The sequence below is a fragment of the Camelus ferus genome, chromosome 24 (assembly GCF_009834535.1).
Source record: "Camelus ferus isolate YT-003-E chromosome 24, BCGSAC_Cfer_1.0, whole genome shotgun sequence".
Classification (NCBI taxonomy): Eukaryota; Metazoa; Chordata; class Mammalia; order Artiodactyla; family Camelidae; genus Camelus; species Camelus ferus.
Window position 1 is genome coordinate 1,471,535 of NC_045719.1, and position 15,776 is coordinate 1,487,310.

The 15,776-nt window shown below is 52.0% G+C and overlaps 1 protein-coding gene across 1 annotated transcript in view; it reads left to right on the top strand.

Moving 5' to 3' along the window:
* The window catches only part of PIEZO2 (piezo type mechanosensitive ion channel component 2), a 280,908-nt gene that overhangs the window by 139,445 nt on the left and 125,687 nt on the right, over positions 1–15,776 (top strand). Inside the window, 2 exon segments of the mRNA XM_032467129.1 lie at positions 4,395–4,557; positions 14,487–14,697. Coding sequence (XP_032323020.1) covers positions 4,395–4,557; positions 14,487–14,697 — 374 coding nt within the window.

Consider the following 15,776-nt stretch of genomic DNA (forward strand, 5'->3'; position numbering starts at 1 on the left):
CCCTCCTGCCAACTCTGAACTGGAGGACTTGCTCCCCTAAAGGAGCGGCATAAATGGCGTTTTTTCTGAACTTCTGAAAGTGACTGTGATGGGGTCCGTCCCAGAGTCTCCTTCTCGGTTGTACCTGAAACTCCAACGTGATTCTCAACTTCTCTGCCTCCTTATTTTGAATTTTTCAAGTCAAAGTGAAACCTTAGTTGGGAAGTCATTTTGTTGGTGAGAACCTGAAACTTTAAAAAAAAAAAAAAAAAGCAAAGTGGTGAATATGTGCACCTGCCCCAGGGCTCTTGGGAAGGACCCGAGGGCGTAGCTGCATTTGATGCCTGAGTCCGTCACACCACACAGAATCCCGCCGTGACGGAGGCAGCTGGTCACTCTCTTCCCCTGGCAGGTAACTGGCTTCACGTTTTCTAGACATGTTCTCCACGAAGAGTTCTGAGCAGTCTGACTCTTCTGACTTGTAAAATAATCAGATAGTAAAGATAGACTTTTGTACGTGCCAGCCAGCTGTCAAGACGCGTAAGAACTCAGATGCCGCTGGTAACACAGTTGATCGTGTCCTTCTGCCTTGTCCAGAAATATGATTGTCATTTCCATGTGATTCCTAACGGTGAATCCCTAAGCGATCTGTAGGCTGTCCATCTGCTTCCTTTTTTTTGCTCACTATTGTGTTTGTGAGATGCGTCCAAGTCTACAGATGGAGCTCCAGGTCCCACATGCATCTGCGCTCAGTTATTGATCCGTAGTCTTTCCAGGATATAGTCTTTCTCCTCTTGATGGATAGCTAGGTTATTCCCAACTCCCAGCTTCCCTGACTCCCCTTCAGGAGGCATAATCACTGAGCAAATAAGATCAATGTGACCGTAACGAGATTGGAAAGGAAATGTTTCCTGTTTAGGAGACCTTGATGTTCTAAGCCATTTAGCATGTGCTTTTATATATGAAAAATGAAATTGCAGTGTGCCCAGCGAGTAGCACTGTCCAGGAGAACGTTTTATGGGGAAATGTATACGTTGATCACATTAATTTATTAGAAGAGGGCTTCTGCCCATAGCCTGGTCTGCCTGATTGGAAATGCAGGATTTACTTGAAGTAAAATGTGATTTATTGCTGAGTGCTTTGCAGTGCAGACGCACAGTTAGCTCACGTAGCCTCCACAGATATTTGCCCTGTGCTGTGTGCCGTTCCCAGACCGCCTGATTTACTCACTGACTTTATCCAGCATACATGAGAGGAGAACTCTCAAGGCCACCCCTTCGGCCAAGACTTCTCTCTCAGGCACCAGCCCCACGTGGCTTCCAGGGTGACCTGCCACCTCTCAGCACACCTCGCACTCACTGTGAAAACCCCACCTTGCGGCCCCACTTCCCGCAGCCAGGTTGCCATGTCTCCTGCCATCTCGTCGCCATGACGGTTGTGGTCCTTCTCAGCTCCAGATCCTTTGGTAGTCCTGGCCTGGCCGTGACCCCTCTTCCTGACTTAACCTCCGTAAACACACTGTCCTAACCAGCACTCGTGCCCGGGGGCGATGCCTGGCGCAGCCTAGATGCTTAAGACCTATTTTTTAGTGATTAAAAAATTAAATGGCTGGATTCCACCAAATCCAGCCACTTACTGCTCACTGGACACAATTCGTGTTTGTTGTTCTTGAAATGTTTTCTCCGACGGATGTATTTAGTAAAACTGCATTTTTAAATGGTTTGTCATTTCCCATTTTGACAGTTAGGTCGTGTCCAAACCACTGAGATGTCACTCAGCAGCCCCCCGTCTTCAGCCGCTCCCTGGACAGCAGTGGCCTGCCCTGCCCTTTGTATCTGTGTTTGCTCTTCCCTGAGCTAAAGTGCAGGGCTCTTTGTGGCAGGCTGTCTGCTCTAATCTGCAGAAACTATTATTACAGGAAGGAAAGAGTAAATACTGGGAGAGAGCATTAGTTCTGCCAGTCTACACTCAGCCACGCTGCAGTCCACAGACACACACGTACAGACACACACAAATACTATATATAATAGTCCTCCTGGACTCAGAGACTCACAGGTGAGTGAGTGATGTAAAGGGGTAAACGTTTCGTGCCCAGCGGTGTGGGTGCAGTGGCACCCCTTCACAGAGGAGGGTGGGAGGTGGGTCTGGACAGGTGAGGACCCTGCAAAAGTGTGTGAGAGAAGGGCACTGGCGTCCTAAGAAAATTGCACACCAGCTCAGAGGGAAAACACTTGCATATCCTGGGTTTGTGCATTCAAGGTGCCTGGAATTTGAGATCCAAGGCAGTCAGAGCAGGAGATAAGGAAAAAGGTCTTGGCTGCAGAGGACCCCGTATGCCGTGCTCAGGGATGGGGAACTTTCCTGTAGGCCGTGTCGTTAACACGCCCAACCCCTGCCGGGCTGAGCTCTGGTGGGAATGCGGAGGCCTGGCTGGCAGAGGGGACACCCCGAGGCAGAAAGGAGGGGAAAGAGAGGCGGGTGGGGACAGAATCCCCAAGCTTTCAATGAGGATGGCAGGGTCCAGATTCTGTCGTGGTTGCTACCCTGATGAGAGCACCATCTCCCAGGGTTAGGCACAAGGGAGGAAGGGCGGGTTTTGGAATGAAGATCACATTTGGTTTTGAAAGGCTGTGAAGTACCAAAGTGGAGGGGACCGTGGGGGACCGGGTATACGGGTTTGTCAGCCGTTGTGCAGACGCAGAGTGGAGCCTTGGGGGTGCGTATGCCATTCAGGTTTACATGTAGAGTAAGAGGGAAGACACATCAGGAGCAGATGCTTGCAGACTCATCAGCATGGAAGCACGAGGGGGAGAAGTGTGGTGGGCACCGCCCAGCCCGGCGGTCTGGGGGCATTTCCCAGCAAGGTGTCCAGCGGCAGGTGGGGAACTAGACAGGGAAGGGAGGAGAAGCATGAAGCCTGGGTTTGGGAGCAGCTTTGTCCAGCGCAGCACAGAGACAGGGTGTGATGGGAGTCAGAAGGGCCAAGGGCTGCGAGGCGGGAGCAGGTGGGCGGGGCCTGTCGCGGCAGGTGGGGGAGGGGCGGCCGAGGGCAGCTCCCCACAGGAGGGGCGCTACCGCCGCCCACGGCTGTGCTCTCGGTCCAGCGTTTGGCCTCCCCCGGTTGGTGCACCCGCGCGGCCAGGTGAGGAAGTGGGCTAGGCCGTGTCCAGCTCTCCCCCAGCTCCGAGACTGCAGCGAGTCAGCGGGCAGGCGGGCGGGCGGCTGGGGCTTGGATGAGGAGATGGGATGAGGTGTCGTGACTTCTGCGACGATGAGAGGACTGTTCAAATCCAAATTGGCTGGGATTTGCTGCCCATTAGTATAGTTTCCAAATTATCCTTCCATTTTGATCAAGACTCTGGGCATTCGAGGAGACCCTGACTGAGCGTCTTCTAAAGCCTGTAACTTCGGGCGCTATCTCAACAGGATGTAATGGGCCTTGGTCTGGTTCTTCCCCATATCCAACAGGGGGGTGAATAACAACACGTTACTCTGCGTGGCCATGGGCTGGACGGAATCACGTGTGCCCAGTTCTTAGCACAAAGCAGTTTCTGAGTGAGTGGTAGATGTCAATCATCATTTTTAATTTACTGAAATGTTAATATGGTCATTTCCAGGTGAGGGGGTCTTGCTATTTATTATGTTTTTACCAAAATCTACAGCACACACAGTGTAAATGAGTGAGGTATGCATTTAATCACACAGGGTGTATGGGGGAACGTGTGTCTTCACACGGCGTAATTTCCTGTCTCCTGCTTCCCGCCCCTAAACGAGTTTTATCTGTGGTGCACATCGGGTCGCTTTCATTGGAGTCCGACGAGATAATGAAAACAAACAGCGTTATCTCTTTGGCTCAGAGGAAGAACGCCGGACGCGGGGAGGCCTCCAGCGGGAAGCAGCTGTCTTCTCATTCTGAGTCCTCCGATAATGACCTGCCTTTCCAGGCCCAGGATGGAAGACACAGACAGCTCAGGACTCAGAATAATGAAGAGCTCCTGCCTGAGGCTGGCTTGAACATCTTCTCTGTCTTCCCCTCTGGCTCTGAGTTACCGCCGAGGCGGAGTATCTCCCAGCTGCTGGCGCGCGGCTGGGCCTTCACGGCTTCAGCCAGACTGCAGACACCTGCCTGTCCCGGACACGTGGCTTACTTAACGACAGTCTATTTCACTAGCATCTTCAGGAGGGAGAATTGGTTTAGGGTTCTTTATACTGTTTCTGAAACTCCCTGGAACCTTCCTGAACCTTACAGATGACCCAAGACGGGGGTCAGTGCGAAGCTTTCCTGTGCCTTTAGGCAGAAACTGGGGTTCTTTATTTTAAATCTTTAAGAAGGTCCAAGCGTACTTCCAGATAGTTTAACCCTAGAAACGTGAGAAGAACTAAATTTTCTCTGTTTCTGTTTATCTGCTCTGCAGCCTGAAGGGAGCCGACGCGGGGAACGGGATCCGAGTGTTCGCGCCCGACATCGGGATGTTCGCCGCCAGTCTGGCCATCTGGCTCGTCTGCAGGAACATCGTTCAGAAGCCACTGACAGAGGAGGCAGCACAGTGTAACCCGGAGTTTGAGCACGAAGCTTCGGTAAATCTGACCCTGCGCCCCTGCCTTCTTTGATTTCTGGGGCCCTGACCGGGCAGGTGGTGACAGGTGACGGTGAAATTCACACAGCTCTTCCTGCTCCGGTATGCTTGGCCTCGGTGCCCACGGTTACTCTGCTTACGCCATGTCGCACCACGTTCTCACCACAGGCGGGCACAGTGGGAACATTAGAGATGTGGTCCCCTGAGGTCGGGGCTGGACCCAGGTCTCGTCCCTGCCCCCTGCTCTTACCTCAGGGGGGTGAGCAGTTCAGACTGGTGGTGCACAGCTCATTGGTCTGGAAGCCTTGGTGACTGCAGCGTTTTTAGAGCGGTCACACCTGCTAGTTGTAGGAGAAAAAAGTGAATTCCACCTTGATGGAAGCTTCCAGTCTGTGCACTGCTGTCTGTCCCGAGTGGAGAGTGTTAAGTCTGTGTGCTTCCATCGAGGTGTTTTAAAGCCCTCCAGAGAAAAGTATGTATGCATTTGGACAAGTGTAAGAACTGAAAAAACTCACGAGCAAGAGGGGTGCGAACGTTTAGCTATGTCTTTAGCTGGATGGGGGTCACGTCAGCTCTCGCTCCGTGGTGAGGGGGGCCCGTGAGCAGCTGTCACTCTGTCCCTGACCTGTCTGTTCTGATACCTGCACTTCGTCAGGTGAGTCTAGGTGACATTGATTTAAAAAGTAATTGACTTGGTAATTGACAAACAAAATTTACAACGAAAACAGTTCGTGAAGAGAGTGCATTTGGACATTTGTCACAAGACACTTACAATGACCAGATGCTTCATTCACAAGCTTTGGCAAGAAGTTCAACCTGTAAAACTGAAGTTACTCAAAATTACTTACATTGCGGTTGGTAACCAGGAGGGCATCAAAAGAAGAAAGGTCTCAGTTGTGGCAAATGGTGCAGGAGCTTCACAAAGAAGCAGCACGCTGCCTCGTGTTCTCATTAGAAGCACAACAAGGAAGAGAGAGAGGGGATAATTCAATAAGCATCTGCAGACTAGAGGTGATACGATCACCCAAAATCCTGTGGGGAGAAGATGCACAAACACGTCCAACGTCGACACTCTGCTGTTTTAAAGGCAAACGTTGAAAAGCTCCTTGGGGTAAAGCAGATTGCAGCATGATGCCAGGTTTGCAAGCCGCAGTGCACTTGCTGGGCCCTGGAACCAGAGCAGGCTGTGATGGCGCTGCTGCTGCTTGTTAACTTCACACTTTTAAGACAGAAAATTTGAACTATATTCTCTAGTTTTGCATTTGACTTTTATCTTATAGTGTTTACAATTTTGAAAATCACCTGGCTTAAATGATCAGAAACTGTCTGAGTTTGGTGAAAATAAACCCATTAACTCAAGCTTAGGATTTCCCATTATTATTACCCTTCATTATTATTATTTAGGATTTTCCATTATTATTATTTATAAGAGCAAGGTTGGTTTTCAGTTACCCTCACTGTAGAGGCAGGGTAAAAGAACTTTACTGGAAGTGGAGTTGTTTCGGAAATGACAGGCCAGCCAAGAAACAAGCACCACTCGCAGGGTTGGAGTACTCAGATTTATTACGCCGGCGGGCTCAGTGGGGCTTCTGCTCCGAAGCTCTGAGCACCTCCAAGATGTGTGCATGGGGTTTTATAGGGTTAATTACAAGCATGGGGCTATTAGCCAGTAAGGCTCGAACAGCAAAAGCAGGGAGTCAGCACACTGGACCTTATCTAGTAGGAACAGATCACGTTACTGACACTTGTTGAGCTTGGATCTACGAGTTAGCTTGTTAGCCCAGTAAACTGACACTAAACTTCAGATTAACGAGTTAGCCCAGCAGAACTTAGATCAGTAAACCGTCACTTATGACACTTAGATTTATGAGTTACCTTGTTAGCCCAGCCTGGCTTTTCCTTCTCCGAGTGGACTCTGAAGTTGGACTTGGAAGCCACCTGAGGTGACTGTGTGATGTTGGGAACATTGTTCCTTCTCGTTCTTCTTCTGCAAAGTGGAGACTGCTGGGAGGACTGAATGGAGCATCAGAGGCGAACCCCCAGGGCGGTGCCTGCTTGATAAAGGGCCCCGCTCGCCTCACTTTTCTCTCCTCCAGTTTGAGAGGCAGCCGCACAGTCGTAACAATGTCAGATTCCGGGTCCTCTGAGATTGATGGAAGTTGACTGAGGGGGTATGTTTGAGGCCAGCCCACCCGGTACAAGAGCCCCTGCTGTGTCGCTGGGAACAGACAGCCATGGCTCCCTCAAGGATTACAGAGCTCCCTGTCTCCAAGGACAAACGCTGTTTTGCTGTAAAACTGGGAGAAAGCGGACGGTGAGGGGTGTTAGGTTTTGGTTAAGGGCGCACATCTGCTGAGGAAGACACGCGGAGTCCTTGCCTAACTCTGGAATCGTGTTTCCTCCCTGGTCCCACTCAGCGCTCCAAGGCAGACTCAGGGCACCTCCCTCCCGTTTGAAATTCGTTTAAATACCTGTGCCCCACATGTTGTTTATGACTTTATTGAACCATAACAAACAGAGGAAGAGAGACTGTCAACATGAGTTCCTGGTGGCTTTGAAAGTACTGAGTATCATCGTTATGAGGCTGGTGTCTCTCTCGGTTCGCTTGTTTGGTCGTAATTTGGATGATAATTTCCATTCTTCAGTCTGTTCTGGCCCCCAGATCTCAGGGCAGATCCCCTGAGATGAATCACCTGGAGATACTTCTAACATGGGGACAATCTGGCTGGAGTCTGAAAAGAGGAGAAGTTCACGGCCAAAATAAGCAGGAGAACTTAGTTTATTTTGAAGTCCCCAGCCTACTTCCCGTGGCTCGTAAATCCCGGCGTCTGTGGCCCAGATTGCTTGGTTTCCGAGGAACCTTTGAAAGGGCAAGGTTTGCTGCTGTTTTCATTTTATCCCAGTGGAGAAGTGGCGGATTAATCAATCCACTGGTACTGGGGAGAGTTCCTTTTCAAATCCAGCATTGTTCCAAAGTAGCAGTTAATCCCAGAGGAAGACCCAGGAATCTCCCCTCGTCTGCATGGACTTGACGACGAGACTCAAGCTTGCTGTTTCGAAGGGCATCACAGATCCGAGGGCTCCCCTCGGAGGCCCCCTGGGGACGTGGGCGGGAGACCGCGCCTGTCCTGTCCTTCCACAGGGAGCAGACCTCAGCCGGGAACTAAGTCCTCGGGTGCCCTGGAAGATTCTCTTTCAGCTGACGCATCTCTGGGCTTGTTTATTTGTTCGTTTCAGTTCAGAAGCACATCCACAAACCGTAGCTGGGAGAAGGATTCCTATTCTTAAATCTTTAAAAAAAAAAAAAAAACAAAACAGGTTGTGTTATGAGCATTGAATCGTGCAGGAAGGTCATCTGCCATAAAACACCAGTCACATCAGTCATTTCACCAAGCTGATGGTGTCTGTGTTTTTATATACTTCCAGCTCTTTCTAGCTACTTAATGAGATGCCAGGCCTAATTTTTTTGAAGCAAGTAGTAGTTTAATATGGTATTAAACCAAATTTCTGAAAAATTAAATGTTTGTTCAAAGAGGAATTTTAGTCTCGACTTTGTCCACTTGAAGAGGCATCTTCTAGAAGGTCTGCCAATCAAACATGGGAAGGCGCTAGAGAACATTCCAGTGCAAGTCATCCCCCATCCGTTGCAAGCGCAGGGAGGCAGCATTCAGAGCCCACTAATGTTGCTTGGAAATTCCTTCTGCACCGCAGATCTGCACCCGCCTTTCTAACACGGAACGTCCGTCCGGCCACCGTGGCATCTGCGTTTGGCACAGAAAGTGGTCCGCTGGGCTGTGCTTCAAGTGTGAGCTTTGAGATTCGAGTTGCTATATTTTTTTCAAGAGCAAGAAACAAAGAACGAGAGAATCAATCTCCTTTTACCGTCACCTTCTAATTAGGTGTCTCTCGGTTCCCACCTGAGGTTAATGCAGAGTCACCTGCTTTCCGTCTGCTGACCCTGGCTGTCACGCACACAGACAGGGTCGTCTGCAGCATGGGGCCGTCCAGGTGGGAGGAGGCTGGCCGGCCGCCCTGCTGGCCTGCAGCCCTTGCACCTCCTGATGTGGGGCCCCCAGGAGAAGCTCGCGTCCGGCGATCCCTCTCTGTCGTGTGGTCATGCTGCGGGGCGGGGGGCGTGTTGGGGCGAGAGCACCTCTCTGCCTCCCTGCCCCTGTCCCTTGTCATGGAGCAGGTGTTCAGCAGCTCTCAGGTTCTTTTCCGGGAGGACCGATCCACCCGCACACTTGTGTCCGAGGGTGGAGGTGAGCTCGGGCTCTTCCTACCCCACCGTCTTGAGCTGCCTTTGACCTGGGAAGTTTGTCACCCCAGGCCAGTTCAGGCGGAATCTCTGGGAAGCGGGGGGGTGGGGCAGTGGCCCCAGGACTGGTTCTGTCACAGCTCCGCCGGTCCGCGGTCCCGGCTAAGGCACCGGCGGTTGGCTGCCTGTAGGCTCAGTTTGTCTTTGCTGCCCTTGACTAAGCTTTTACTCCTCTGCAGGAGGTACTTGAAAGCATATGTCTATATGCTCGCTTTTCCAAGTGGAACAGGGGGCGATTTAACTGCCTTTATGTTAAAAAGTAACCTTCCTGAAACAAGCATAGCAACAGAATGACACCTTTGCTCTTTCTGCACGACGTTGTCACGCTAGGCTCCCGTGACACACGTGACGATGCAAGCCAGTCCCCCGTCCTGTCCCTCGCTGCTTGCTTTCGTGGGGACACTGTGGAGGTGACTTGCCTGTCTTCTGCAATGGCTCACAGCGCTTGGCCTGTCCTTCCTTGGGCTCTTCTGTTGAGGTGCGCCCACTCCGTTAGGATAAACTGTTAGCTTTCGATAATAAACAAGGAATAAACCTCTCATGACATTTTGGAAAGATGCTCCCTTTGCCTCTCGGATCTTTTGGCTCCTTGTCTGTGACTTTGTGTCACTCCCATCCAGGTGTTTGCAGCAGCTTGGCTTTAACCGCAGGAAGAGGAAGCTAGATTCCACTGCATGAAAAGCCCTGGTCTCATGTCTGGAGCTTGGCTGAAATCTGAAGGAGGTTCCACAGATGAATTACTTGTGCTTTCCAGTTATGGGAGTCAGCTCTGGGCAGGATTCAAACAAAATATTCCCAGTTCTGCCTCGCCCACTGAACGTCCAGCCAGTCGGTCCGTGGCTGCAGGTGCTGGCGAGGGCGGGGGTTCTAGGTGGACTGCTCTGGAACCACGGCAGCTCTGTAAACGTGCAGATTCCTGGGATTCATTTCCAGAGTTTCGCACTGAAGAAGTTCGAGGTGGTGCTTGTAATCTGGCCTCTTACAGATTCCCAGAGGGTCCTTGGGATTTATTTCAGCCTAGGTTGAGTCTTTCAGGACTTGGGGATAGGGAAACATGGATGTCGGGGTTCTACAGAGAGTAACGTCTCCCCTGTCTGGAACTGGGTGGGACCACAGCCAGTGCTGTGAGTGTTGGAGGGCTGCAGGGAGAGAGGCAGCTGTGGGGTGACACCCAGGCTCGGGGACCGTGAGACCTCACCCTCGATTGACTCTGTGGCACTTAGAGCTTCCCCTCGGGAGAGGAGAGGCTGCCCCGGCTCATCTGGCGCATCTTGAAGTCAGGGGCTTCTTGAGAAGGTGACTGGAAGCACCTGCATTTCTTCAGATGTGTTGTTGGCTTTGCCATGGGCAATACTGATGCGGAAGGTTTCAGTTGGTGTTTTAAGCTGTAAAGGGCCTCTTTGTCTTCAGTTTCTAAGAGAGTCCAGGAAGCAGGGAAGTAAGACTTCGTTCCCAGATGCTCCCTCTTAGCTCCAGGCCGGAGTCCAGTGCGACCCAGTCGGGGACAGATGGCAACTCCAGCAGCCGAGGCTGCGTGTTGGTGAGTGCGTCAGAGCGAGCGGAGGGTGTGTACCCTCACCAGGTGGATGGCTCTGGGGAGACAGCCAGCCTGTTACCACGCCAGCCTGACGTGACTAATGGCAGCTCGGGCCCCAGCCTGGCCGGTAGGGGCTCCCTTCCAGCCCTTTCTCTGCCTGGCAGCTTTAGAAAGTGTTTCCAACCGAGGGCCCCAAGGATTCCGGTCCAGAAATGCTGGAAAACCTCAAGTACAGCGGCATATTTGTAAAAGTCACTGGGGCCCCAGTGCCGCCCGAGAGGTCAGGGAAACGCATTTGTCCAGCCTCACAAAGGTTCTTGACCAGAAATCTGCACTTGATTTAATCTGCATCTGTAGCAATTCCGTGACTGAGCAATAAGTCGTTTCTTACGAAAGTGGGGAGTGTGTTTCCGACTGCGGCCCCAGCAGCTCTGGCTGTGTTCTGTGTCTCCTTTTACAAGTGCGGTGACTGCAGGTTTCTGGCGTGCTTCCTTCCTCGAGGAGGGTCTTTAATGAGTCGCTCACCTGTTGTGTGGGGGACATTCAGGAACAGATGTTGCGTGTGTATGGCATGTCAGTGTCGTAGCAACAGCGTCACTGCATCGGTCTCCGTAGCCTCTCAGCTCTGGGAAGATGGAGAAGGCTAGGGGAAGGCTGGCCTGGGAGATGGGGCCTTTGACCCTGCAAATGGGGCCCCAGGGGGTGGGAACAGCACATCCCAAGGCAAAGAGCCTGCGGATTCTGGGTTCTCCACGTGGTTCTCTGTGTGTGACGTTTCTGGGCAAAGCGATAAAGGGAAGGGTGGAGAGACGGACTGGCCACAGGTGTGCACGTCTGTGTCCTCCTCAGGTAACCCCAGGACCCTGACTTTGACAGCCGTGCACAAAGGCGCTGAGCCCCAGGCAGACCTGTCCAGTTCCCATTGTTCGCACACTCCAGATTCCTATACCACCTGCCCCGTGGCACCTCTGTCTCAGAGCGAGATTCCCCAGCCTGCTCCGCTCCTGGGTGTGCTGATCTCTTCCACAGAGACGGCAGGGGGGGCCGTGCCTCAGGTCCTCCCCCGCCTCCGCCCTCCCTGGGACATTTACCGCCAGCCCTGACTCACGTCTAGGACAGACAGCCAAGGTGTGAGCCTTCTTCGGCTCCACTCCCACCCACCCCTCCACCATGCGGGCTCCCCTGGCCGCCCCTGCCGCCCCTGGAACCACCATGGGGTCAGGTCCCCCGGTTCCTGTCACTGGGTGGAGGGGCGTCCTGTTAGGGTGGCTTCAGGAGCAGTGAGCAGTCATCAGGGAAGTGGGCCGCTCTGGGTGGGGTCGGGAAGGGTGCGCTGAGGGCGTCTGGACGGCGTGGCCAGGAGGGGGCGCTCACAGGCAGCGGGGCAGCACGGCGGGAGGCCTGGCCGCCGTCACAGGACGCGAGGAGGATGGGGGAGTGGAGCGGGCTGGGTTGGGACTCCGCCTTCCTTCTGCACACGCCCCGAAGGCCCCACCAGCCCTCCCGCCACCTGGAAGGCTCGGGCCTGGGATTTCCACATGGCGGGTGACTCTGTGGCCTTCAGATCTCAGCTTAAGTGTCACCTCCTCAGAGAGGCCCTCCCGGACCTCAGAATCTGAAGCAGCCAGCCCGTCACTCACAGCCACGTCCACCTGTTGCGGCCTCTGAGCGCCGTGTGTTCCCGGGAGACCCTCGCTCGTCCTGCCGCGCCTGCGTGCTTAGCCTCCTACAGTGATGCTGGGACGTAAGGGCCGAACAGGGAGGAGAGCCTTAAGGAACATAGTGGGGTCCCAAACCCAGCCTGGGTGTTTAGACTTGAGCAGCCCGGGAATTGAATCCGTGTGTGTGTGTGTGTGTGTGTGTGCGGAGGTGTCTGTGTGTGGAGGTGTCTGTGTGTAGGCGTGTGTGCAGGGGTGCAGATGCATCCTGCAGGCCTGGCTTCACGAGCAGACAACATTAGTCACGAGTGGTCTGTACCCATCCCGGCAAGCAGCAGGGCCCTGGGTCTGGGTCCGTCGGCTCTCACTGGCTGTGCACCAGCCCCCTCGTGTCTGCCCTCCTCCAGGCAGCAGGGGCACCGAGGGGGCTGCAGGCAGCACCAGTGAATATTGTGTAATACCTGAACTAAATGTATCAAGAACGAATGTTTGTACAGATCTGAAAAAACGATACACTAATCTGAAAAGGCACGTGCACCCCCATGTTCACAGCAGCGTGATTTACGATTGCCAAGTTACGGAAGTAACCTCAGTGTCTGTGGGTGGATGAATGGATAAAGAAGTTGTGGTAATATACATACAATGGACTATTATTCAGCAGTAAAAAAAGGAAACCCTGCCATTCGTGACAACATGGGTGGACCCTGAGGGTATTATGCTAAGTGAAATAAGTTAGAGAAAGAGAAATACTGTATCGTATCACTTCCACGCAGAATATAAAAAATGCAACAAACTAGTGACTAGGACAGAAAAGAAGCAGACGCGCAGATGCAGAGGACACACTGGTGGTCACCCGTGTGTGGAGGGAGGGGAGCCGTAGGGGTGGGGGGAGCAAGGATTATTGTGGGATTGTATGAAACCATGTGTGTGACACTTCTGAGAATTGTAAAGCACTGTAGAATTTAAAGAATCTTCCATTCAATTAAAAAAACATTTTAAAAGAAAAAGCCCTTAAAATGGGCAAACGAAGGGGCCAGGCTCTACACTCCAAGCCTTAAATACTTGTCAGAACTGGCCCAACGACCCTTCTGGACCTGCAGACAGCTGCAGTCCTGGCAGGAGGAAGTCAGCCTCCGGGCGAATGCAAACAAGTCTCAGGCATTTTCTAAAACAGGCTCCTTTTGTCTTAAGGTGATGGTTTACATTTATAAGTACTTAAAAAAAAAAAAGTCCTAACCCTTCCAGGGAAGGATTTTCATTAGCCCCCAAATTCTTATATATCCTTTAAAAAAACACAAAGAAAACCCCACCATCATGTCCCCAGTGTAAAGGACTCCATGGAAATACGTGTCTGTCCCTGTGCCGCCGCCCTAAACCTCTGGACGGTCCTGAGGTCCTGAACGCCCCGTGACTGGACCGCTGCACGATTCTCTGGAAGGACAAGCTGGGAGGTGACGGTTTATTTAGCCGAGTAGCCGGGACCGCTCATCCTCCCACGGGCAGGAAATACTAAAATAGTGAACAAAGACAAACTCCAGAAAGAAGGGGGACTTCCTAAACTGACTGGGCCCATCCTTCCCGGTGAAGCTGCAGGCACGTTCAGCAAATCTCCCACCCCTTCAGGGCAAACTCTGCCAATTTGAAGAACCACACCCAGGCTGCTGAAAGCTAAGGTTATATTTTTATGTAAACATGTTTTTTGTATAAATTTATATTAAGGTTAATTACAGTATCTGTTTATCACAGGAAAGTGAATTTGCTAGGACATCTTTTCAGATGGACATATACTCGATTTACAATATGGTGTTAATTTCTGGTGTACAGCTTAGTGACTCAGTTATACATAAATTTAAAAACAAAAAGACACAAATGAACTTATTCACAAAATGGAGACAGACTCACAGACGTAGGAGACAAACTTACGGTTACCGGGGCAGGGAAGGGGATGGGGAGGGGTGAATTGGGAGGTTGGGATTTGCAGATACAAACTCCTGTATATGAAATAAACAAGGTTCTCCCGTAGAGCACAGGGAACTCTATTCAGTGCCTCGTAATGGCCTGTGATGACGAAGAATGTGAAAAGGGATATATATGTGTGTGAAAGCTGAGATTATTAATAATGTGGCAGACGGTTTCTCCTGCCTGTAAAACCTGAGCTCGTGGAGGTGAGGTGACACCACCAGGGACCCTGTGATTAGTGCTGCTTCCTGTTTACTCCTTCAGGAGAGATCAGAGCCCCTCGGGTTTACACAGGGACCACCGGGAACCTGGGAGGCTTCCGTGGCTGAGTGGTTGTCTGCATTTTTTCCCGATTGGTGAAATTCACCTCGTTGACCCGTAACTCACAAACCGTATGATCTGCTGGGCGGAGAGGCGGAGTTCCGGACTGCAGTGTTCTCTGTCTTCTGTTCGTTTAGGCTGGAGGAGAGAAGCTAGACTCAGAAGAGGCTCTGATCTACGAAGAGGACTTGGATGAGGGGGACGGCGCTGCAGCCGACCTGGAGGAAAGCACCAGGCTGAAGCTGCTGCGCAGGCTGGCCTCGCTGGCCTCCAGGCTTAAGGAGTTCATCGGCAACATGATCACCACCGCGGGGAAGGTGGTCGTGACGATTCTGCTGGGCTCGTCAGGTGAGCGTCTCCTGTGAAAGGAGGAAGCAGTTGTATTTCGTGGCACCGAGGCGCTAACCGTAGCTTCTGTGAACCTGGCCACGTGTGCAAACCCCGCACACACAGTTTCTCCTGCTCAGTGCTGGGTTTTGTGCTTTCGGATGGTCTCTGTAAACAGTCTTTTCCGAAGCTGTGAAGTGGCGTCACTTCTGCATGCAGCTCAGAAGCAGCTGTGTCCTGCCCAGCGCCTGTCAGTGGTCGCCTGAGAACAGGGGATCCTTTTCGTGTGTCCACCCAGAGCTGCATGTGGGCTTTCTGAGGCACGCCTGCCACCCTGGGTCATAGTCGTCCTGATCTGACTCCGCAGGGTGTGCTCTTTTTCTCCAGGGTGGATTGCCCTCTCCCAGCACAGACACGCACTTCCTCCCTGTTCGCTGCAGGCGGCTCGTTCTGTAATAACGTTACCTCCATCTCTGTCCCTGCCGCGCGCTGCTCCCCGTTGCTCCAGAGCCACGGTGAACTTCCTAACGCACCACATCATTGAAATTTCACCAGATGAGACAACTCTTTTCCAACAGGAACATTTTTAAATGGAAAAGAGACTAGAATTTCCCCAGAAGTGCAGCTTGCTTACTTGAAGGAGGAATCATTTCAGAATGCTTCCCCCACACCAAGTTGTTACGTTCCTGTACAGAAACGACCCGTTTCCCGCTGCCATTTTAGTAATAGTGCAAATCCGGTCTCGTCCGGCGGGACCAAGGTTTAGTGAGCCTTTGCCACTGAATGTAACACTGTGCCGAACCTTAGTTAGCCAAACAGAGGCACATCGTTATAAAAGGAGTTGGCATCAGGGAAAGCTGGGATGGACACACAAGCGCTCCTGAAAATCTGAGGGAGAAGCAGAGAGAGAGAAGCAGGCGAGGGAACAGGCTGGATTCTCCTGGGCTGGAAGTCGGTGTTTGCTGGGCTCGGACACCATGGGCAGAACTGCTTCCTCGGCTGGTATTTTCCCACGTGGACAAACGTCACTTTAGGTGTAACTTTTTTTCACAATAAGAATACGATTATTTCTGATTTGATAAATAAAATGTGATCAATTT